Source organism: Balaenoptera acutorostrata, chromosome 4, assembly GCF_949987535.1.
Source record: "Balaenoptera acutorostrata chromosome 4, mBalAcu1.1, whole genome shotgun sequence".
Lineage (NCBI taxonomy): Eukaryota > Metazoa > Chordata > Mammalia > Artiodactyla > Balaenopteridae > Balaenoptera > Balaenoptera acutorostrata.
Window position 1 is genome coordinate 28,022,345 of NC_080067.1, and position 25,675 is coordinate 28,048,019.

General features: G+C 40.4%; 1 protein-coding gene across 3 annotated transcripts in view; it reads right to left on the bottom strand.

The window, feature by feature from the left end:
• GK5 (glycerol kinase 5) overlaps positions 1–20,895 on the bottom strand; it is an 81,152-nt gene extending 60,257 nt beyond the window's left edge. For all 3 annotated transcript variants that reach the window (XM_007188075.2, XM_007188073.2, XM_007188072.2), the window contains exons 1-3: positions 20,683–20,895; positions 11,631–11,724; positions 9,831–9,906 (exon numbers count right to left, since the gene is read on the bottom strand). In XM_007188075.2, coding sequence (XP_007188137.1) covers positions 9,831–9,906; positions 11,631–11,724; positions 20,683–20,844 — 332 coding nt within the window. In that variant the 5' untranslated portion in view covers positions 20,845–20,895. The remainder of the gene's footprint in view (positions 1–9,830; positions 9,907–11,630; positions 11,725–20,682) is intronic.
• Between the last annotated feature and the right edge of the window lie 4,780 nt (positions 20,896–25,675).

Consider the following 25,675-nt stretch of genomic DNA (forward strand, 5'->3'; position numbering starts at 1 on the left):
CTTTATCCTTCTATCTATTGATGGACACTTAGGTTGCTTCCATGTCTTGGCCATTGTAAATAATGCTGCTATAAACACTGAGGTGAACATATCTTTTCAAATTAGTGTTTTCATCAGATAAATACCCAGGAGTGGAATGGCTAAATCATATGGTAGTTCTATTTTTAATTTCTTGAGGAACTTCCATACTGATTTCCACAGTGGCTGCACCAATTTACCCACCAACAGTGCACAAGGGTTCCCTTTTCTCCACATCCTTGCCAACATTTGTTATTTTTTTTCTTTTTGATAACAGTCATTCTAATAGGTATGAGGTGATAGCTCATTGTGGTTCTGAAATGTATTTCCCTGATGATAAGTGATGTTGAGCATCTTTTCATGTGCCTTTTGGCCATCTGTATGACTTCTTTGGAAAACTGTCTGTTCAGATTCTCTGCCCTTTTTAAATTGGGTTGGCTATTTTTTTTGTCATATTGAGTTGTATGAGTTCTTTATATATTTTGGATAGTAAACCCTTACCAGATGTATCATTTGCAAATATCTTCTTCCATTTGGTAGGTTCCCTTTTTGTTTTGTTGATGGTTTCCTTTGTTGTACAAGAGTTTTTGAGTTTGATTATGTCCCATTTGTTTATTTTTGCTTTTATTCCCCTTGCCTAAGGAGATAAAGCCAAAGAAATATAGCTATGACCAATGTCAAAAAGTGTAGTACCTATGTTTTCTTCTAGTTTTATGATTTCAGGTCTTACATTTAGGTCTTTAATTCATCTTGAGTTTATTTTTGTAAATAGTGTGAGAAAATGTTCTAATTTCATTCTTTTATGTGTAGCTGGTCCAGTTTTCCCAATACCACTTATTGAACAGTCTTTTTAAAAAATTATATATTCTTGCCTCCTTTGCCATAGATTAATTGACCATGTGTGCATAGGTTTATTTCTGGGTTCTCTATTCTGTTCCATTGATCTATGTATCTGTTTTTGTGCTGATACCACACTGTTTTCATTACTTTAGCTCTGTAGTATAGTCTGAAGTCAGAGAGCAGAGATACCTCCAACCTTGTTCTTTTTTCTCAAGACTGCTTTACTGTTCAGGGTCTTTTGTGGTTCCATACAAATTTTAGGATTATTTGTTCTAGTTCTGTGAAAAATGTCATGGGTATTTTGATAGGTATTGCATTAGATCTGTAGATTGCTTTGGGCAGTATGGATATTTTAATAATGCTAATTCTCCTAACCCATGAACATGGGATATATTTCCATTTATTTCTATCCTCTTCAATTTCCTTCATCTATGTCTTATAGGTTTCAGAGTACGTGTCTTTCACCTCCTTCATTAAATTTATTCCTAGATATTTTATTCTTTTTGATTTATAAATGGGATTCATTTTTTTGTTATTAGTGTACAGAAATGCAACAAATTTCTTTATATTAATCTTGTATCCTGCAACTTTACTGAATTCGTTTATTCTAGCAGTTTTTTTGGTGGAGTCAAAGGTTTTCCTTATATAGTATCATGTCATCTGCAAACAGTGGTAGTTTTACTTCTTCCCTTTCAATTTGAATGTCTTTTATTTCTTTTTCTTGTCTGATTGCCGTGGCTAGGACTTCCAATACTATATTAAATAGAAGTGGGAAGAGTGGGCATCCTCATCTTGTCCCTGATCTTAAAGGAAATACTTCCAGCTTTTCACCACTGAGTATGATGCCAGCTGTGGGTTTGTCAGATGGCCTTTATTATGTTGAGGTTTGTTCCTTCTATACCAACTTTGTTGACAGTTTTTATCACGAATGGATATTGAATTTTGCCAAATGCTTTTTCTGCATCTATTGAGATGATCATGTGATTTTTATCCTTGGTTATGTTAATGTGGTGTATCATGTTAATTGATTGATTTGCAGATATTGAACCATCCTCACATCCCGGGAATAAATCCCCCTTGATCATGATGTATGATCCTTTTACATATTGTTGAATTCGGTTTGCTAATATTTTGTTGAGGATTCTTGCATCTATTTCATCAGCTATATGGGCCTGTATATTTTTTTTGTAGTATCTTTATCTGATTTTGGTATCAGGGTAATGCTGGCCTCATAGAATGAGGTGGGAAGAGTTCTCTCCTCTTTTATTTATTTATTTATTTGTTTGTCTGTTTGTTTATTCATTTATTTATGGCTGCACTGGGTCTTCATCGCTGCACGCAGGCTTTCTCTAGTTGCAGCGAGCAGGGGCTACACTTTGTTGCGGTGCACGGGCTTTTCATTGCGGTGGCTTCTCTTGTTGCGGAGCACAGGCTCTAGGTGTGCGGGCTTCAGTAGTTGTGGCACACAGGCTCAGTAGTTGTGGCTCGCGGGCTCTAGACGCAGGCTCAGTAGTTGTGGTGCACAGGCTTAGTTGCTCCATGGCATGTGGGATCTTCCCGGACCAGGGCTAAAACCATGTCCCCTGCATTGGCAGGCGGATTCTTAACCACTGCACCACCAGGGAAGTCCACCTCTTTAATTTTTTGAAACAGTTTGAGAAGCATACATATTAACTTTTCTTTAAATGTTTGGTAGAATTCCCCTGTGAAGTCATCTAGTCCCAGACTTTTGTGTGTTGGGAGTCTTTTGATTACTGATTCCATTTCAATACTAATAATCAATCTATTCAGATTTTCTGTTTCTTCCTGATTCAGTCTTGGAAAACTGTATGTTTCTCGGAATTTATCCACTTATTCTAAGTTGTCCAATTTGTTAGCATATTACTGTTTGCATTATTCTCTTATGATTGTATTTCTGTGATATCAGTTGTAACTTCTATCAGTTGTAACTTCTCTTTCATTTCTTATGTTTTAAATTTGAGCACTCTCTCTTTTTCTTAATGAGTCTGGCTAAAGTTTATCAATTTTGTTTATCTTTTCAAAAAAACAGCTCTTAGTTTATCTTTTCTATTGTTTTTTGGTCTCTATTTTATCTATTTCCACTCTGATCTTTATTATTTTTTTCCTTCTACTGACTTTGGACTTTGCTTGCTCTTCTTTTTCTAATTCCTTTAGAGGGAAAGTTAGGTTGTTAATTTGAGATTTTTCTTTTTTCTTGAGGTAGGCTTCTATTATTATAAACTGCCCTCTTAGAATTGTTTTTGTTGTGTCCCATAGATTTTGGACGTTGTGTTTCTATTTTCATTCATCTCAAGGTATTTTTTGACTTCTTCTTTAATTTCTTTGTTGACCCAATGGCTTTTTTATAGTATGTTTTCAGTCTCCACTTGTTTGTGTTTTTACCAGTTTTCTTCTTGCTATTGATTTCTAGTTTCACACTGCTGTGGTCAGAAAAGATGCTGGATTTAATGTCAATCTTCGTAAATTTACTGAGACTTCTTTTGTGGCCTAGCATGTGATCTATCCTGGAGAATGTTCCATGTGCACTTGAGAAGAATGTGTATTTTGCTGGTTTAGAATGTAATATTCTACAGATATCAATTAAGTCCATCTGGTCTAAAATGTCATTTAAAGCCAGTGTGTCCTTATTGATTTTCTGTCTGGATGATCTATTCATTAATGTGATTGGGGTATTAAAATCCCCTATTATTATTGTATTACTGTCAATTTCTTCCTTTATGTCTGTTAATATTTACTTTATATACTTAGGCGCTCCTGTATTGGGTGCATATATGTTAACAAGTCTAATATCCTCTTCTTGGATTGACCTCTTTATCATTATTTAATGTCCTAAATTGTCTTTTGTTATAGATTTTGTTTTAAAGTCTATTTTGTCTGATATGAGTACTGCTACCCCAGCTTTTCATTTCCATTTGCATGAAATATCTTTCTTTTTTTTAATTTTATTTTTGGCTGTGTTGGGTCTTCGTTTCTGTGCGAGGGCTTTCTCTAGTTGCGGCAAGCGGGGGCCACTCTTCATCTTTCTTTTTTTTTATTTTATTTTTGGCTGTGTTGGGTCTTCGTTTCTGTGCGAGGGCTTTCTCTAGTTGCGGCAAGCGGGGGCCACTCTTCATCGCGATGCACGGGTCTCTCACTATCGTGGCCTCTCTTGTTGCGGAGCACAGGCTCCAGACGCGCAGGCTCAGTAGTTGTGGCTCACGGGCCCAGTTGCTCCGTGGCATGTGGGATCTTCCCAGACCAGCGCTCGAACCCGTGTCCCCTGCATCGGCAGGAAGATTCTCAACCACTGCGCCACCAGGGAAGCCCCCTGAAATATCTTTTTTAATCCCTCCACTATCAATGGGTGTGTCTTTAGCTCTGAAGTGAGTCTCTTGTAGGCAGCATATACATGGATCTTGGTTTTTTAATCTAATCAGCTACCCTGTGTCTTTTGATTGGAGCATTTAGTCTACTTACATTAGAAGTGATGATTAATAGGTATGTATCTATTGCCATTTTGTTACTTGTTTTCTGGTTGTTTTTGTATTTCTTTGTTCTTTTCTTCTTTTAATCTCTTCTCTTTGGGTTTAATAACTTTTTAAATATTATGTTTCGGTTCCTTTCTCTTTGCTTTTTGTGTATCTACTGTAGGTTTTTGATTTGCAGTTACCATGAGGTTCATATCTATAAATATATCTACTTGTTTTAGAATGATAGTCATTTAAGTTCAAACACATTCTAAAAGCTCTACTTTTTTTACTAAGCCCCCCCCCAACATTTTATGTTTTGGTATCATAGTTAACATTTTTATGAATATCCCTTAACTGTTTATTGTAGTTGTAGTTGATTAATAGTTGATTTTACAATTTTGTCTTTTAACCTTCATAGTAGCTTACTTAAGTGGTTGATCAACTGCCTTTACAATACATTTACATATACCAGTGAGATTTTTTCCTTCAAATATTTTCTTATTTCTTGTTATAGGCCTTTCTTTTTCACTTAAAGAAGACCCTTTAACATTTCTTGTAAGGCCAGTTTAGTAGTGATGAACTCTTAGTTTTTGCTTGTCTGGGAAACACTTTGACTTTGTTGGGTAGAGTATCCTAGGTTGTAGGTTTTTCCCTTTCAGCACTTTAAGTATATCGTGCCACTCCCTTTTGGCCTGCAAAGTTTCTGCTGAAAAATCAGCTGGTAGCCTTATGGGAGTTCCTTTGTATGTGACTCTTTGTTTTTCTCTTACTGCCTTTAGAATTCTCTCTTTAACGTTTGTCATTTCAATTATGATATGTCTTCATGTGGGTCTGTTTGGGTTCATCTTGTTTGGGACTCTCTGTGCTTCTGGACCTGGGTATCTGTTTCCTTCTTCAGGTTAGGGTTCAGCCATAATCTCATCAAATATGTTTTCTGCCCCTTTCTCTCGTCTCCCTCTGGGACCCCTATAATGTGAATGTTAGTATGCTTGATGTTATCCTACAGATCCCTTAAACTATACTTAAAAAAATTTTTTTTTCTTTTTGCTGTTCTGATTGTGTGATTTCCACTATTTTGTCTTCCAGGTCACTTATGCATTCCTGCGTATTACCTAATCTGCTGGTAATTCCTTCTAGTGAATTTTTCATTTCAATTATTGTATTCTTCAGCTCTGATTGGTTCTTTTTTATATTTTCTAGTTCTTTGTTAAAGTTCTTACTGTGTTCCTCTATTCTTTTCCCGAGTTCAATGAGCATTGTTATTACTATTGCTTTAAGCTCTTTATCAAGTAAATTACTTCTCTCTGTTTCTTTAGGGTTTTTTTTTTCTGGGGTTTCTACCTATTCCTTTGTTTGGAACATAGTCATTTGTCTTCTCACTTTGTTTGACTTTCTCTTTTTGTCTCTATGAAATTAGGTGAAACAGTTACCTATCCCAGTCTTAAAGGCATGTCCTTGTGTGGGAGTATCCCCATGCAGTCTGCATGTGCCCAGTGGTTTTGGTGGGAGAGCTGGACCTGAAGTGAGCACTAACCATGTCTTCACCTGGGGTGCACTGGCAGCTGCCACCTTAGCAGGGCATGGGGCTGGAGTAGGAAGAGTTAGAACTGGAGCCAGGTGTGAGCTGGGGCTTCTCCCAGGCTTAGAGCAGGCCCAGAGCCAAAGGGGCTGGAGTTGCAAATCTGAGCTAGTGCCACTTCTCCCCAGTGTGATGGCGGTCTCCACTTTGGTCAGAGGCAGGGCTGGGGCCCGAGGGGCTGGAGCTGCAAATGTGAGCTAGCTCAGCTTCTCCCTGGTGCAGTGGTTGTTACTGCCTTGGTTGGGAACAGCACTAGAGCAGGTGGGGCTGGAGCAGGAGACCAGTTCGGGCTGGGAGGCGTGCTGGGGCACTCCTGGCAGGACAGACAGAGCATGAGGTGTTTTCAATCTGCTGCTTCTGCACTGGGACTGGGAGCAGGCGAGTCTGTGTACGCTCTTCAAAACTGCAGTCTCAGTTTCTATGGCTCTATGATAAAGCCCCGCTGGTTTTCAAACCAAGTAGGCTTATCTTCCTTGTGCTTGACCTCAGGGCTAGGATGCCCAATATGGGGCTCAAACCCCTTGATCCTTAGGGAGGATGCCCAAGCCTGTGATATCCCCTCCTCTTCTGGGCCACCCACTAGGGGTGTGGGTCCCAATTAGATCACTTCTCCTTCCTTCCTACCAGACTCCACTTTCCTTAATAACCTTGGTTGTAGAAGAGCCATTCTGCTAGTCTTCAGGCTGTTCTCAGAGAGAGCTGCTCTATATGTCATTGTAGTTTTGATGTGTTTGTGGGGGGAGGTGAGCTCAGGGTCTCCCTACTCCACCATCTTGATCCCACCCAGTCAAATACTGGAAAATATAAACTTCTTCCTCTTTCCTCAAACTGAATTAAAGGCCAAGTCCGCATGAATTCACCCTGATTATACTTCTTAGATTTACCCTTACCCCCTACATCCACCACTTTTCTTCCCCACTGCCCCAAGCTCAAGGTGCCCTTTGGGATCTAGGGCTTTGTAACAGAGGAACATTTTACAGCATTTCTGTTGTTATTGTTTTTAAGACAAGAAACACCTGTTGAAGGCAATATGGGGGTAGTGGAAAGAGCATATTCTTTGGGATCAAAAAAATAATCTGGAATCTTGCCTTGATTTATTAACTGAGTGACCTTGAATAACTTACTTATTTCTCTGAGCCTCAGTTTCTTTCTCTGTAAAAATACACTTAACAACTAAATAACAGGTTTGTTGTAAGGACACTGGAACCTGAAGGAAGTATCACAGGTAATCACTATATGGTAGCCATTATGGTATTATTATTGTGTTTAATCCACACATACCTCATATGCTGTAGGTACTTCAGTATTAAATTTGGAGTAGACTGAAAATATAAATCATATTATATAGTCTTGTGTTTCTGAAATTTGTCAGGTTCTCCTGAATCTTTTTAAGTATAAACTAATTTTTCAGATCTTCAATCCGTGCTTATTTGAATTTTAATGAAAGCAACAGTCTTTTTATTACTATTACTTTATATAAATTAGGCCCAGCTGACATGCAGCAAGCATTTTATTTTTTAACATCTTCATTGGAGTATAATTGTTTTACAATGGTGTGTTAGTTTCTGCTTTCTAACAAAGTGAATCAGCTATACATATACATATATACCCATATCTCCTCCCTCTTGCATCTCCCTCCCATCCTCCCTATCCCACCCTTCTGGGTGGTCACAAAGTACTGAGCTGATCTCCCTGTGCTATGCGGCTGCTTCCCACTAGTTATCTATTTTACATTTGGTAGTATATATAAGTCCATGCCACTCTCCCACTTGGTCCCAGCTTACCCTTCCCCCTCCCCATGTCCTCAAGTCCATTCTCCATGTCTGTGTCTTTATTCCTGTCCTGCCCCTAGGTTCTTCAGATCTTTTTTTTTTCAGATTCCATATATATGTGGTAGCATACAGTATTTGTTTTTCCCTTTTTGACTTACTTCACTCTGTATGACAGACTCTACATCCATCCACCTCACTACAAATAACTCAATTCATTTCTTTTCATGGCTGAGTATTATTCCATTGTATGTATGTGCCACATCATCTTTATCCATTCATCTGTCGACGGACACTTAGGTGACTTCCATGTCCTGCCTATTGTAAGTAGAGCTGCAATGAACATTGTGGTACATGACTCTTTTTGTATTATGGTTTTCTCAGGGTATATGCCCAGTAGTGGGATTGCTGGGTCATATGGTAGTTCTATTTTTAGTTTTTTCAGGAACCTCCATAGTGTTCTCCATAGTGGCTGTATCAATTTACATTCCCACCAACAGTGCCAGAGGGTTCCCTTTTCTCCACACCCTCTCCAGCATTTATTGTTTGTAGGTTTTTTATGAGAGCCATTCTGACTGGTGTGAGGTGATACCTCATTGTAGTTTTGATTTGCATTTCTCTAATGATTAGTGATGTTGAGCATCCTTTCATGCATTTGTTGGCAATCTGTGTATCTTCTTTGGAGAAATGTCTATTTAGGTCTTCTGCCCATTTTTGGATTAGGTTGTTTGGGTTTTTTTGATATTTACCTGCATGAGCTGCTTGTAAATTTTGGAGATTAATTTTCTCCCATTCTAAAGGTTGTCTTTTCGCCTTGTTTATAGTTTCCTTTGCTGTGCAAAAGCTTTTAAGTTTCATTAGATCCCATTTGTTTATTTTTGCTTTTATTTCCATTTCTCTAGGAGGTGGGTCAAAAAGGATCTTGCTGTGATTTATGTCATAGAGTGTTCTGCCTATGTTTTCCTCTAAGAGTTTGATAGTGTCTGGCCTTACATTTAGGTCTTTAATCCATTTTGAGTTCATTTTTGTGTATGGTGTTAGGGAGTGTTCTAATTTCATTCTTTTACATGTAGCTGTCCAGTTTTCCCAGCACCACTTATTGAAGAGGCTGTCTTTTCTCCATTGTATATTCTTGCCTCCTTTATCAAAAATAAGGTGACCATATGTGTGTGGGTTTATCTCTGGGCTTTCTATCCTGTTCCATTCATCTATATTTCTGTTTTTGTGCCAGTACCATACTGTCTTGATTACTATAGCTTTGTAGTATAGTCTGTAGTCAGGGAGCCTTATTCCTCCAGCTCCGTTTTTCTTTCTCAAGATTGCTTTGGCTATTCGGGGTCTTTTGTGTTTCCATACAAATTGTGAAATTTTTTGTTCTAGTTCTGTGAAAAATGTCAGTGGTAGTCTGATAGGGATTGCATTGAATCTGTAGATTGCTTTGGGTAGTAGAGTCATTTTCACAATGTTGATTCTTCCAATCCAAGAACATGGTATATCTCTCCATCTGTTTGTATCATCTTTAATTTCTTTCATCAGTGTCTTATAGTTTTATGCATACAGGTCTTTTTTCTCCTTAGGTAGGTTTATTCCTAGGTATTTTATTCTTTTTGTTGCAATGGTAAATGGGAGTGTTTCCTTAATTTCTCTTTCAGGTTTTTCATCATTAGTGTATAGAAATGCAAGAGATTTATGTGCATTAATTTTGTATCCTGCAACTCTACCAAATTCATTGATTAGCTCTAGTAGTTTTCTGGTAGCGTCTTTAGGATTCTCTATGTATGGTAAGTATCATGTCATCTGCAAACACTGACAGCTTTACTTCTTCTTTTCCGATTTGGATTCCTTTTATTTCTTTTTCTTCTCTGATTGCTGTGGCTAAAACTTCCAAAACTATGTTGAATAATAGTGGTGAGAGTGGGCAACATTGTCTTGTTCCTGATCTTAGTGGAAACGGTTTCAGTTTTTCACCGTTGAGAACGATGTTGTCAGTGAGCATATTTAATTAAGCCAGAAAGTAGGTCCACTTTCATCCCTCTTAACCAAGCAAAACTGTTCTTACTTCACAAATTTAAAACTACCCAAACAGGTTTCTCAGCAATGTGTTCACCGTGGTATGAACCCAGCATTAGAGTTCTTATTGCACAATGCACTTACTTGTCCCACGTAATAAAAGTTGCTCTCTGTGTTGAAATGCCAAGACCGACAATTTGATTCATCTCTAGTCCTGCAGCTAAAAATAAAGATAGATAAGATACATTTAAAAGCCCAGGAAGTTTTTCTTTATAATACTATCATATGGAAAAGAAATCATTTAATATAATCTTTAAGAAAAACAACTGGGTTTAGCATTTTAATAACACAGTTGGAGCTAATAAATAAAGCATTACCAGGATGATTTTGTAGTATTTTTTTACTTAAAGGGAAAAAAGTTTATAAGTAATAATAATAAAACGGCCTTTTTGCTTTAAAGATTAGAAAAAAACAAACACTACTTAAAGTAAGTCAGATTGTATTTTCTTCTTGATAATATTGATACTAAAAAATTGGATCTTAATTTAAGCAAAGATATAAGCCATAAGCTGGTTGATGGCAACAAGAGAAAGTCCTCAGGGAATGTAGTATAAATATTGAAGCACAGATCTTATTTTCCACACAAACAGATGCTAGAATGCAAATAAAAACTTGGATTTTTGGAAGGTCCAAATTTCTTAAAATGTAGCAGCTCAAGTGTTTTCATGATATTCTTTTAAAAAAGCAACTTATCCCACTGAGCAAATTAGGGACACCTTCAGTTTGAGCAATGAGGAAGACACATCCCCCCTCTTTTCAGTACTCCTTCCAAAAATATTTAACCTAACCTGATCATAAGTAAATAATCTGACAACCTCCAAATGCAGGACAGTCTATTTAACTGTTCTGTACTTTTGAAAACTCTCAGTGTCATGAAGAACATGGTCTAGATTAAAGGAGACTAAACAGACTGACTGCTAAAGGCAATGCCTTATCTCTGGTTGGATTTTGGATTGAAAAAAAAGTTATTCAAGACTGAGATAAGAGGGGAATATTGAGGACCAAGTATTAGAACATATCACTGGGTTAATGTTAAATTTCCTGTGTGATAACTGCATTGTGTTTCCATTTGAGAATACTCCTTTTCTTTGGAGGTAATGCTGAAGTATTTAGGGATGACAGGTTATTACATCACAACCAACTCTCACATTGGTCAGCCAAAAAGAAAAAAAGTTTGTAGAGGATGGTAATGTAAACACTGTAAAACACATTTGAATCTAGGAGAAGGTACACAGCTGTTCAATGTAGTATTCTCTGAACTCTTTTTTATAGGTTTTGAAATACTTCAAACCAGAAAGGTGAGAAGGAGAAGCAATTCAGTCAGAAAAATGAAGTAAAAGACCTTTTCGAATTTACAAGTCCTCTTTCGCCATATTCTTAAAGAAGGCTGCACTGCAAATGTTCTTAACGAGCTAAGATTTCAGACCCTGGCTGTGGCCAGGAGAGCACTTTGCATTAAGAGGCTGCTCAGGAAAAAACAAAACAAAAACTTATTTTACAATAAAGGTAACTCAGTTGTAAACTCCTGAGAGCAGGAACTGAGTGTTGTAACTTTGTTTATAACCCTCTGGTATTTTAAAACAACAGGAAATCAAATGGGCACTAGCTACAACAGGGAACCAAGAGGGAAGGTGAGACTTTAATACTGCAGCTCAAAAAGAGTTAAAGCAGAGGACAGAGCTGCTGTTACCTTCCCTTGACAGAGTGGTTCACTGTAAACCACAAATGTTCCCCTCCCCAAACTACTGGGAAACTGTGACCCCAATAAAATACTGTATGTATAACTTAGGGAACCCACAAAATTCTACAGACGCCTGAGGAAAACTCTTTATTACACACAAAACACACTTTACTGACTATCTTTACTTTTATAAATCCAATTACCTTTGACAGATTCTTTTATTACAGCAACAAACTGAAGCCAGAGAATATCAGGATCAATTTCAACCCAGCCAGCTTGAGGATAAAGACTTTTTACCTATTTAGGAAAAGAGAAGATTTAGTATAAACAACATTAGATCAAGTCAATAGCACCTGGGTCTTAAGGTTACTGGTTAAAATAATTTAAAACAAGATTTTATTTATTACCTAATTGATTTTTATTGTTAACATGGAAAAAATACATATATAGGGACTTCCCTGGTAACTCAGTGGTTAAGAATCCGCCTGCCAATGCAGGGGACACGTGTTCGAGCCCTGGCCCGGGAAGATCCCATATGCTGCAGAGCAACTAAGCCCTTGTGCCGCAACTACTGAGCCTGAGCTTTAGAACCCGCGAGCCACAACTACTGAGCCTGCGTGCCACCACTATGGAAGCCTGCGCACCTACAGCCCATGCTCCACAACAAGAGAAGCCACCACAATGAGAAGCCCACGCACTGCAGTGAAGAGTAGCCCCTGCTCGCCACAACTAGAGAAAGCCCATGTGCAGCAACAAAGACCCAATGTAGCCAAAAATAAATAAACTAATTTTTAAAAATACATATATGAAATAAAAAAGGATACACCAAAATAACAGTTTTCTTCAGTTCATAAGTTTACAGAAGATTTTAGCTTTATTTTATTTTCTAAGTTTACCTTTATTTTTCAGGTTTTCTACAATGAAGATGTGTTGTTTTTGTAATTAAAAAAAAAAGTCAAACTTAAAAAAAAAAGCTTAAATTAGCAAATAAAGTACTGAGTTCTGGTTCAGGCTATGATGGAGTAAGCACACTCCCCCCCCGCCCCTCTTTCCCACTGAATACAGATATAAAACCTGGACAGAATGCACGGAGCAGCTATCTGTGGACTGCAAAAAGTATGCGGTGGCAGGCAGACTGGGGAAGAAGATAAGAATTAGAATACCACTGAACTGGTGGTGAGTTTCCCACTTTTCTTCTGGTACCCCCTGGCCTGGACTCAAGGCAGTTGAAAACCAGAAGTGGGTATCAGGGTGCAGTGAAAACACCTGTAGAGTTTTTGCTAACACTCAGAGGGAATGTGAGAAATCCCTCACTTTTGTTTTTTATCCCCCCCACCTCCATACTTTTATATCCTGGCTATCCCATCGTGATGGCTGCAGCAGTAACCACAAGCACCCAAAATACTGAGGGAGGTAAAACTTCCTCTCTAATCAGAGGAGCTGGGGGCCCAAGAGGGTAAGGTGAACCCCCGATGGCGTTTTTCTCTCTGTGTGCTCCTGACGCCTAGCCTCAGATGTGGACATAGGAAGTGTCCAGCAGAATGGGATAATGAAAGCTCCAGCTTCTGGCAAGAGGACCCAAAAGGGGGAGGCTCAGGGAACCAAAAATCCCAGGAAGATCTCAGAGAGGGAAGAGCTTGGGAAAGCTACTCCAGAAAGTTGTGGATGAATTCCTAGGCTCACCTGGAAGCTGCACGTATATGAATATAATACCAGACAGCATAGCAACGATGTTAAAAGCAGAACTGAAAAAATAGACCACTGCCCAGGTCCCAGACTGACCTCTAGGTGGCACATACTACACAGGGCAGATCCAAATAGTACCTCCAAGATCTTAAAAACAGAATTAACATTGAAACCAAAGTCCAAGGAAGGCTGGTCAGCATTTGTAGCCTGAACGCAGCTGCATTAACTGCCTACTATAAGAAAAATATCAACATTTGTCATAGACTTTACACAAGACCCAGAGTCTTATAACATGATAATCAAAATGCCCAGGATATAATCCAAAATTACAAGGTATATTAAGAATCAGAAAAATCTCAGCTCACATGGGAAAAGATAATAGATACCAATACCACCATACACAGATATCTGATAAAGACTTTAAAGCAGCTATTACAAAAATGCTCCAAGAAGTAAGGGTGAATTCTTCTGAAACAAGATAGAAAGTCTCAGCAACGAAATAAAAGACATGAAGAAAAACGAAATTTTGGTAATTCCCTGACAGTCCAGTGGTTAGGACTTGGCGCTTTCACTGCCAAGGCCCAGGTTCAATCTCTGGTCGGGGAACTAAGATCCCACAAGCTGAGCAGCATGGCCAAAAAAAACAAAAGAAAAAAGAAAAATGAAATTCTAACAATTTCAGGATTAAAAAATACAATTATTAGGGGAGTGGGGGAAATGGATACAAACTTTCAGTTATAAGATGAATAAGGTCTAGAGACCTAATGTACACCATGGTGACTAGAGTTAATAATAATGTACTATACACTTGAAATTTGCTAAGAGAGTAGTTCTCAAGTGTTCTCAACACCCACATACACAAACACACAAATGGTAACCATGTGAGATGATGAGTATCTCATCTGTATACTCATGATGAGTAATTAACATTAATTATGTTATTTAATTAACAATGTATACATATACCAAAACATCAATTTATATACCTTAAATATATACAACTTTTATTTGGCAATCATACCCCAATAAAGCTGGAAAAAATCAATTAAAAAAGAAAAATATAATAATTAAAATAAAAAACATACTGGATGTGCTCAATAGTAGAATGGAGATAAGAGAAGAAAGTCAGTAAGCTTAAGGATAGGTCAATAGAAATTCTCTAATCTGAACAACAGAAAGAAAAAAAGAATAAAGTCTCAGGGATCTGTGGGACAATGTTTATGTCACCAGAGGCCCCAAAGAAGAAAAGAAAGAGTTCAGTGCAGAAAAAAATTACTTCAGGGAAGTAATACTGCAAAAAATTCCCAAGCTCAGTGAAAGATTTAAAATCTAAATATTTAAGAAGCTTAGAAAACTCCTACCAGGATAAGTCCAAAGCACTACACAGCCAGATCCAGCATAATTCAAATGCTGAAAACTGAAAACAAAACAAAACAAAATTGAAAGCAACCAGACAGATTACATACACAGAATAATGATTCGAATGACTGTGGACTTTCTCATCAGAACCATGAAGGCCCGGAGGAAGTGGCTCAACATTTTTAGAGTGCTAAAAGAATTTCCATCCACAATTCTATATCAAAATCCTAGGATTTTTAATAGATATAGATACGATGATTCTAAAATTTATATGGAAAAGCAAAAGAACTAAAATAGCCAAAACAATGTTGAAAAAGATTGGAAGAATCACATTATGCAATATCAAGACTTACTATAAAGCCATAGTAATCAAAATAGTGTAATCATTAATCAAAATAGTGTAATCATAAAAATAGCAAACAGATCAATGAAACAGAAGAGAATCCAGAAATAGACCCACATAAGTATGGCTAATTGATTTTGGACAAATATACAAGGCAATTCAATGGGGAAAAGACAGCTTTTTCAACAGAGTTGAAAGAGACATCCACATGCAAAAAAACTAACCTCAACCTAAACCTCACGTCTTACACAAAAAACTAACTCAAAATGGATCACAGATCTAAATGTAAAATGTAGAACTGTAAAATGCTTAGAGGAAATCACAGCAGGAAATCTTTGTGACTTGGGGTTAGGTGAAGAGTTCTTAGACATGACACCAAAAGTACAATTCATGAACAAAAATATTCAAAAAATGAGCTTCATCAAAATTAAAAATGTTTGCTCTGCAAAAGATACTGTTAAGAAGATGAAAAGACCAAGTACAGACCGGTTGAAAATATCTGCAAATCGCATATTCAACACAGGATTTATATCTAGAAGATATTTTAAAAATCTCAAAACTCAACAGTAAGAAAACAACTCAATTAAAAAATGGCCAAAAGACCTGAACAGGCACTTTATCAAAGAAGATACACAGACAGAAAATATGCACATGAAAATATTCAGCATCATTAGCAATTAGGCAAATGCAAATCAAAACCACAATGAGATATCACTACATCTATTAGGATGCCTAAAATAAAAATTACTAACAATATCAAGTGTTAGTAAAGAACAAATAGAACTCATATACATTGCTGGTGGGAATGCAAAATGGTAGAGGCACTCGGGAATTTGGCAATTTCTTGTTAGGTTAAATATTTACTTACCATGTGACCCAACAATCCCACCCCTAGGTATTGAACCCAGAGAAATGAAAACTTACATTCACATTAAAATCTGTACACAAATGTTTATAGCAGCTCTATCCAAAATCACCAGAAACTGGAAACAACCCAAATGTACTTCAACAGGTGAATGAATGTGGTACATCCATATAGTGGATTGCTATTCAGAAATAATAAAGAATGAACTATTGATACACACAGTATGGATGAATCTCAAAGGCATTATGCTGAAAAAAGCCCGTCTCCAAAGGCTACTTACTGTATTGTTCCACTTATATGACATTCTCAGAAAGACAAAAAACTATAGTCATGGGAAACAGATCAGGGGTTTTCAGAGATTAGGTGTGGGAGGAGGGTCTGACTACAAAGGGCTAGCACAAGGGAGTTTTCTGGGTTACTTCTACATATGTGCTAAAACTCACAGGACTTATTCACCAAAAAAGTCAACTTTACCATACGCTAATTTAAAAAATACAATAAAAAGAATCTATGGCTTCAAGTTAAAATGATGGCTTGAACATAAGCGTTTTATCTCCAATTCCTCTCAAGACTCCATTAAAATAAAAACATGAAAAAGATTTATGCAAGAAGAGAGCAAGGAAGCTCAGACCAGGTTTTAACGAATGTTTTTAATACGATCAGTGAGTGGGTACAGTAAGTCCCCTACATATGAACGAGTTCCGTTCCGAGAGCACATTGGTAAATCCAATTTGTTTGAAAGTCCAACAAAGTTAGCCTAGGTATCCAACTAACACAATCGGCTATATAGCACTGTACTGTAATAGGTTTATAATACTTTTCACAAAAATAATACATGAAAAACAAACACAAAAAATAAAGAAAACATTTTTAATCTTACAGTACAGTACCTTGAAAAGTACAGTAGTACAGTACAACAGCTGGCATACAGGGGCTGGCATCGAGTGAACAGGCAAGAAGAGTTACTGACTGGAGGAGGGAGAGAAGGTGGGAGATGGTAGAGATGAAGGATCATCAGCAATAGGAGACGGAGGGCAAGCTGCGATTTCACTCACGTCTGACGTTGATGGCACAGGTTCTGGTTCCTTGCTGGATTCAATTCTATCTACCCTCTTGAAAAAACGATCCAGTGATGTCTGGGTAGTAGCTCTTTTTTTCTCGTCACAGGTGACACGGTAGCACTGGATTGCATTCTGCACGGCTGCTGCAACCTCTGCGTACCTTTCTACATTCGGATCCTGTGCCTCAAAAACTAACAGTGCCTCCTCAAATAAAGAAAATCCCCTTGCCATTTCCTTCATTGTGAATCTCTTCAGTTCTTCAGCAGTAACAGCTACATAACCTCTGCTTTTACGCTTACTTCCGAAATAAAGAAGCAAGAAATAAAGATACTGTACTACTTGGGCTTGTACAGTACTGTAAAGTACACAAAAGCACAACCACTTGTAGAGGATGTACACAAGTGACAATGTACGCCAGACATGCGGACTAACTTATGTGACTGGACATGCGAACACATGTTCACATCTTTGAAAGTTCGCAATTTGAAGGTTCGTATGTAGGGGACTTACTATACAGGGCTAAGCACAGAAGAGAAAACTGGATACCTCACTAGCTGCTCAGATTATACAATCTCTGTTCAACCCCTGGCAGATTCTAGGATAGAACCCTGAAAATTAGAGGTACCTCAGAAGGCTGGGAGGCCAGAGGGGGCTGAACAGAGGATTGATTCAGTCTTTCTAAGGATCCTCAATTCTCCTTGTCCAGCCCGATCCACTGCCCCTCCCTAACCGGGCAGAAGGTGTGAGATTTACTCTCTGGAGGGGTTGAACCAGGTAAGTTCTTTACTTGCAAATACCAGATATAGCTGAGAAAAGTAAGACATAGTACTGAAAATATGAACAGATAACCAACCAAAGATCACCATTTAAGGAAAACCTCTAACACATAAGAAAAGGCCGAAATAAAGAGAAATAAAAGGAACCGTGAGAAAACAGTGACAATGTGGGGAGCATGAGGGTGACATGGGGATGATATGAAAAAAGAATCTATTATTCCCCAGTGAACTCATTAGAAACAAACAGATTTAACAAAATCTATTCCCCTTCTATCAAACAACATTTCTGTTCTTTCCATGCAATACTTTCATGACCACAGACTGTAATGGCTCAACTGCAATAAACACTTCCTCACGCCAAAAAACTCAACGTGGCCACCATCGCGTCAAGCCTACAAACCAGGGTCCGTGGCACTTCAGGGTCCCTTCCGCCCCACTCCACCAACCCGGACAGCTCACCATCCCTAAACATGTCACAATAGTTTAGAAGACCAAACCGAAATTAGATCAAGAATATAATCAAAGCTAAGAAGAAAACGTGTTTTGTTGATTAAAAACAAAAGACAAGACAACAACCAGTGTTTTTCAAGAATGTCCAGAGGGTACACGGTACTGGAGAGTCCACTGTTTTCTTTGGAGTGGCCTTTCTGTCCTGTTCTTCCAACCAAGATGTTATCATCTTTTACGGTTTCTCACAATGGCATGATGTTTCAACGGGGAACATGATGAACTTTCTTCATTTTGAAAAACTAAAAATATCAAATATTCACATGTGGGATTCCTAACTCTGAATACTACTCTAGTATACAATGCCAATATTTAAGAGTCCATAGAAAGATTTTTAAAAATATATAACTTATAGAAAAAGGCTAAAAATGTGCCTCTGCTCTTAAAAAATGAATGCCATAAGAGATAAAATTAAAGTCTTCTGAGAGGCCTAGTACCAGCCTTCTAATGTAAAGGTTCCTGTTTGGGATTTCAATTTTAATTAAAAGGCCAACAAAGCCTATTTTGTTCTTATCTCTAAAGGGTGATCTGTTCAGTTTTTCTTTCTCTCCTTTTTAAGCTATTTATTTAGCAATATCAATCAAATCCTATACTAAGACGTTTGGGTTTCTATTATATATTCTTTCCAACATAATTTAGCAGAGGTGTGATTTTCACTTGAGTAAATAAACACAAGTTCTCTGTCTAATCCATAGAGTCCCAAGAAGCAAACTGATTTCCTAATACTTTGATTAAATGCAATTCAGTTATTTATTCTGCACTCATGAAGTAATAAGCCTGGTGCTAAGAAGCAATGTAGACCAACAAGACCAATTTTCCCAAAAAACTCAAGCCATCTGAAGTAAAGGACCAGTTGCTGTTTGGTTTTTTTTTCTGATTTGTAATTCATTGTGAACCAACAATTTTTAAGACACAATTAAAACAACTTTCTAGGAAAAAAGGACATACAAAGTAAAATCCCAAATGTTTTATTATTGAGGTCAACAGACATAAAATGACTCTGCCAAGTTGCTACACAAGTTTCTAAATCTTAGTTTCTCTCTCTCAACCCCAGCAGCTGGGAGCCACACTTTCAGAAGCACTGCTGTAAACTCCTATCACAGGTTGACAGGCACTGCTTTCAGCTCCTTAATTTAAGACATAGTGCTTCATCCTCTGAGGGCAAGGAATTTTTGTATTTTTATTTACTCATGTACCTTTCCAGACACCTTCGCCACAGTTTTGAGTCTGAGCAAACCATTCTGCTGCTCACAGCAATCTTGATTCATCTTTGAGACTCTTACCTCATTTCTAAAAAAATAATGATTCCCCCCAAATTATATAGCAACTGTGAAACGTGATCTTCTAACAATTTCTGCATCCCTTCGGTTCCAAACACTTCAACTTCTTTGGAAAAAAAAAAATCACTGCTTAAAACAAAAGTACTTTGTGTCTAGAACTGTAAGGGAGACTGTGTGTAAAGTATCATCGTGTTCTGATAAAGACTCATAAAAAGATAAGGAGGACATAGTCGCTGAAGGACAGAATCCGCCTTTCAGCAGTCCTTTCAGGTGGGTTTAGGGGTGGGGTGTGTGGCTAGGTGGGCAGTGTTCCTGCAGAGGTGAACAGAGAAGGGACCAGGGAGCTGCTCTAGTCCCAGCTCCCTGTCCTGGTCCTGAAACCAGAATGAGGAAGTCCTGAAAACAAACGCTCAAAGCAGTCTTTTGGCTGGACCTGCTCCTGGGCAACCCCTGCGGCTGAGAAACACTTCTAAGGGGATGGGAAAAAGGGTGGGAACCAAGCAAATGAGGGAGTCCAGGGCTGCTGGGGATGGGTTAGGTAACTAATAGCTCCTGTTCCCCCAACACCGCTAACATAAAAAGATGTTTGTATTGGAAAGAAGAGTAAATAAAAAACATCACATGGAATCAACATTATTTTTGGCATGCTGTCAACGGTGTAGAAATCAACACTTCATTAAAACGAGGACAGAAGAATACCAATCTGTTAGTTGCTTTACTAATAACAACTAATGACTTGATAGGTTTCTCAAACCAGAAAAAAGATATTTTCATGAATTGTCAAAGATGGAAATGAGAAAAGTAATGACAACACAGCCTTCAAAACTTGCCCAATACTTCCCATATCTCTGGAAATCAGTTGCTCAGCACTTTGAGAAGCAGTTAATGATGATAACTGAATTACGAACATAAACTTAAATTCCATCAAGATTTGAAAATCCTAAATGTAAATAAAGACAGGGTTGGACACCTATCAAGGAAGTGCAGGAAAAACCAAGCAAGTCACAAAGCACCCTCTGACTGGATACGCGCAGCCTGCCCTGCCCTGCCCCGGGAGTCACCGCAGTCCCACCCAGGTGAGGCCAGAGAGGCGAATCCTCAGGTGAGCGGAAGCGAGTGAGCGGTCCCAGGTCACAAACCGAGCCCCTGCTGTCTTCAGCCGGGACAGAAAGGGCGCGCAAGTTTCAGCCCTGCCCGGGGAGGGAATGCGGGGACCTGGGCTGTCCCGGCGCGCCGCTCAGGTCGGAGGGCCCGCGGTGCTGCAGGTGGCTGCGTCCAAGCCGGATGAGGAGGTCCCGCCCTCTCGCCCCCCCGCGACCCGATCCCGGGTGCCCCGCGCGACCCAGACCCGCTGCCCCGACGCCAGCTCCTCGGTCACCTTCTGAGCGCTGGAGCCGCGGATCCGCGCCGCGCGGTCATAGACGTGGCAGCGAATCACCGAGCTGCCCACGTCCAGCCCCAGCACGAAGCCTGCGCGCCGCGGGTCCGGCGCGTTCTGCTCGGGGCGCGTCTGCTCCGGGACTGTGGGCGGCCCTGACATCCCGACCCCCACAGCTCTCCGCACCTGCCTCCAGCCGAGCGGGCGCGCTCTAAACGCCCGTACCTCAGAGGCTGAGCGCTCCCCGCCGGGCCACCGCCCCCAGCCCGCCCCCTCCGCGAGATCCGGGAGCGGCCCCGCCCCCGCCGCGGGCCCCGCCCCGACGCCGTGACGTCACGGCTGCGCAGGAACCCTTTGCAGGAGCGGGGGCGGTCTCGGCGGCGGCGGGGGGCGTGTGGAGGCGAGCAGGGCGGTGGCGGGTCCCTGGAGTCCCGGGTCACCCGTACCGCCCGGTTCTCCAAACACCGGCAGCTCTCAGCGTTGCCCTGGCCCGTAATTTTCATGATTTCCCTCCTAACTCCACGCACCCTTCGGCAGTGCCTGCATTTCTTTCAACCCAATTACATATTATGAATCTCTATTAAGAAAAATAAAGTGACCTGAAAAGAAATTCAAACTTCCGCCGAAGGTATTCATTAATAAACTGAGGGTTTTCCCCCCAAGACTTCTCTCCTCAGAAAACCTGGTCAGGTTTGCACATATAATACACATCAAAAAATACTTGCCAAATGAAATAAACACTCAAATGAGTTGGACATTCCCCAGCCCTCTGGTGGGGAAGAAGGGATAAAGCCAGGGGTGGCTGTTTTTACCATCAAGCTCCACCCCAACGACTGCCTTTTCAGGAACCTGAAAGTCCCTCTAGGGCCCTTTACCTTTCACTCCTGCCCAAAGAGCGTGGGCTCTTCCACGCAGGGGACAGGAAGGAGGCCTGCGGAAATTTCGAGTTTCCTGCACCTCTGGTCACCAGCCTCGAGCCCAGGGGGAGTCCCATGGGGTGGTCTTTATATGCGGGGAGTGCGGAGGCGTTAATGCCTGCTTCAGCCACCTTTCCACCATCACCACACCAGCGCTCCAAAAAAAACCAGTGTCTGAAAATATTCAATGTCTTCTTTCTGTAAAATTATGAAAATAATATGGATATGTGCTCTTTGTGAAAAAGTTTCACAGTGCAGAGTGGTATATCAATTAAAAAGTAAGGGATATTCATTTTAAGCCAAATCGTTCTTTTGAACAAATTGTCATGTTAACCCACTGGCTTTCAGCCCATTTGACCAATGGCCTTTGACCAATGGTTCTTTGGCCATATTACTTGAAACTTGGAACAAGCACCTGGAAGAGTATGGTTTTTGTTTTTGTGTTTAATCTTTGTCTTCGTACCCTGTTCCTCTCTAATGGTACTCATTTGTTCCAAATGGCCCCAGGACTGCCTTCACCAGTGGTGACCATTTTGGTGAGTCATATATACTATGTTAATCCCCAGTATTGTAATTTTGAAATAAATGACTAATGGGTCACGTAGTCTGGCCAGAGTTCTCCAGAGAAAGAGAACCAATAGGATAGAGATTGAGATTTATTTTAAGGAATTGGCTCACATGCTCGTGAGGGCTGGCAAGTCCCAGAAATCTCTAGGGCAGGCTGGAAGTTTAGAAATTCAGATAAGAGTTGATGTTACAGTCTGAGTCTACATTCTGCTGGGCAGTAGGCTGGAAACGCAGGCAGGGTTCCTATGTTGCAATCTTAAGGAGAATTCTTCTTTGGGAAACCTCGATCTTTGCTCTTAAGGCCTTCAACTGATTGGATGCGGCCCACCAACATTGTGAAGGGTCATTTGCTTTACTCAAGGTCTACTGATTTAAATGTTAATCACATCTAAAAAATATCTCACAGCAGCATCTAGATTGGTGCTTGCCCAAACAACTGGGCACCTTCACAGTGTGCCCACTAGCTTAGTCAAGCTGACACATAAAATTAACCATCACAGGTCCCCTTTCACAAGAGAGAAAGCTGTTTTGTATTCCTGATATGAACATTTAGCATATTTCTCAAAGTGATAATTCTTGGGTTTCTTGGACACCTACAGTAACTTCTTTTGTGATTCTTTTTATACATCCGCATCAAGTGATCTTGAGTATTATCAAAGAATCATAGACTGTGAAAACAGGGAGCTTAGCAACCACTTAGTCTAGTGTTTCTTAATCTGTTTCTGATCTTGAACAACTCTGAGATCCTGATGATGCTATCTTCCCAAGAACATGCTTATATACAGAATACTTGGCATGAGGTTTCAGGTGGGTGTGGGATAAACTAAACATGAAGATCTCAGATTAAAAATCCAGAGTGAATTCCCTAACCTGGACAGACTGTTGCCTAGGAGAGGCCTGGGGGAACAAAGGGATACTGTGTTTCCTCCTCCGTCATTGTTCTCTGCTAGCACCTCTCACCCTGCTCCGCCCTCAGGGAAAGGAGCAAGTCGCTTCGGGGCACAGAGCTCAGAAACTCTGAAAGTCCCTTTGCTAGTGGGTCGGTTCATTGTTCTTGATTCAGAGTCCACTGCTGCTCTGAGCTCCATCACCTGATGGCCTTGGTCTGCCTCTGGCTCGGCTGCTGGTTCCCCTCAGATTCTGGGCTTGGCCCAGAGGTGGCCGCTGAGGCTTTCTCCCAGGCTCATTCCCCACCACTGTCGCTCCTTACACTTTCTCCTCTGGCGGCAGGCCCAGAATTACAACTTGCACCAGCCTCCCAGGTTCTTGAGAAACGCGGATGCGGTTACTCAGGGCTGGATCAGAAAGCGTGTGAGGCCAGCATTCCCTGGGACTCCCTGAAGGGAAGTGGATGGTGCTTCAAGGCTGAGTCCAGGGACCTCCCTCGATGCCCTCCTCCCTCCAAGGAAACAAATCACTGTCCTTCCCTCCTAGGGTGACCAACTGTCCCTATTTGCCAGGGACTGAGGAATTTCTTGAAACACAGGACTTTCGATGTTAAAACCAGAACGGTCCTCCTCACCACTCAGAGACTCTTGGGGTCCACAGGTGACTTCCTTTGGGATGCCGGCTACTTCATGTTTAGGTGTCAGCCACTGCTTTTAGACAGTGAGCTCCCTGAGGACAGAAACAGGGCCTGAGTCTTTTTTCCTCCAAGAGGCACAAAGTACCTGCTGAATGACTAAATGAACAAGCAAGTTAATGTTTGCAAGTCCTTATCAGACCTTACCCTCTGCCTGACATGGCCACAGGACACAGAGGGCAGTGAACCCTTCCTAACGTCTGCATTCATCTGGGCTTCTTGTCATCTGACCACCGATGCAGCCCTTCTGATGTGGAAGGGAGGTCAGGCTGCCTGCCCTGAGCCTGGCGCCTGGAACACCAGGACTGAGCCCCAGATCCCCATGTGAGCGTCAAACCACATCCTTTCTCTTCACCCTTATTTCAGAGCTCCGCCTAACTTGGGTTGGACTCCCGCCTCGGCTTCCTGCTCTGTACCTCCACTCCTGACTGCGTCTGCAGCCCTGGCCTCAACACAGGGGTAGACTTACCGTAGTATGTCTTCATGTCCCCCACTTTGCATGGGCCCCTACTGAGGCCCTGAGCAGAGCCCTAGCAAACTGTTGAGTGTCCTGTGCTTTATATGGCATTTGCAAAAGTGGATTCTTTTTGTATTATTTTTCCTAAAGTGGGCCCTCCAAATTGTACAAGCTTCGATTCCCACAGAACCATAATCCTCCCACCAGGAGGGAAAGCGGGCAGGGGAGGGATAAATTGGGAGATTGGGATTGACATATACACACTACTATATATATAAAATAGATAACCAATAAGGACCTACTGTATAGCACAGGGAACTCTACTCAGTACTCTATAATGACCTATATGGGAAAAGAATCTTAAAAAAAGGGTGGATATATGTATATGCATGAATGATTCACATTACTGTACACCTGAGACTAGCACAACATTGTAAATCGACTCTACTCCAATAAAAATTTTAAGAAAACCCAAAATCCATAGTCCTCCCCACCTTTGTATAGTCCTCAAAGCCAGACTTCCTCTTCTGGATCCCAGTGTGGTGGTGTGGGATGCTGTCGGCATGCCTCTGAGTTACATAGTCCCCAGGTCACCATTCGGAACCCCCTGAATACTGTCATCAGCTGATGAAGTCTGTCCTCCCTACACAGCTCTGAGTAATCATGGTTAGAAGCCCTGGCCTCCTCCATCCAAGCCAACTTAAGATCCAGACCCTGCCCATTTCTCATCATTGTTCCGCTGAGGTCCTTTCCAGAGCCACACCTGCCACACCTGCCCAGGTATTTGCCCATCTCCATGCCCTTCTGAGGCATCCAGTGTCAGAAACATGAGCTGGCTCGTTGCTCCGTGTCTTAACTTCTCCCCTCCTGAAGTGGATTAAGTGACAGGAAATCTTTTCCTTCACTCACCTGTCTGTATACATTGTGGGAGGGGAAGAAGCCTTATGTGGCCAGGTTTCTCATGTTTGTGAACACCCAGAGCTGGAAAGTTCTAAAGAGAGGCCATGGCTTAAAAGGAGCATTCTACCTCCCCTCCTCATCCCAATCATCCTGTTTCACTTGTGGTCAGAAGCCTTTATTCAGCTAGGGACATTATAAAGTCTCAAATGAATGAGTTCTGTGAGTTAAGATTTAAACCACATTAGAGAACGGCTGAAAACACTTTTGAATTCATGGATACAAATAAAACTTTGTTTTTTGAGCAAAAATTTTGAATTTTTGTAGAAGGCAATTTTAAATCCAAAATAAAGAATGGTACTGTGGAAGAAAATGAAGAAAAGTAGCTGTTACTAGATTTGAGGTAAGTTTTCAAAAATAAAGATTTCTGTCTCGGCCTTTTGGCTAAGAATAAGCCAGAATAAGGAAGGAAACATCTCCCTACATATTGCTTAGCCTCTGTTGGCATTATTTTTTCCCCAGATCCCACAGGATTCTTTTCCTGAAGTCATACTTATTGAGATGCACAGTTTT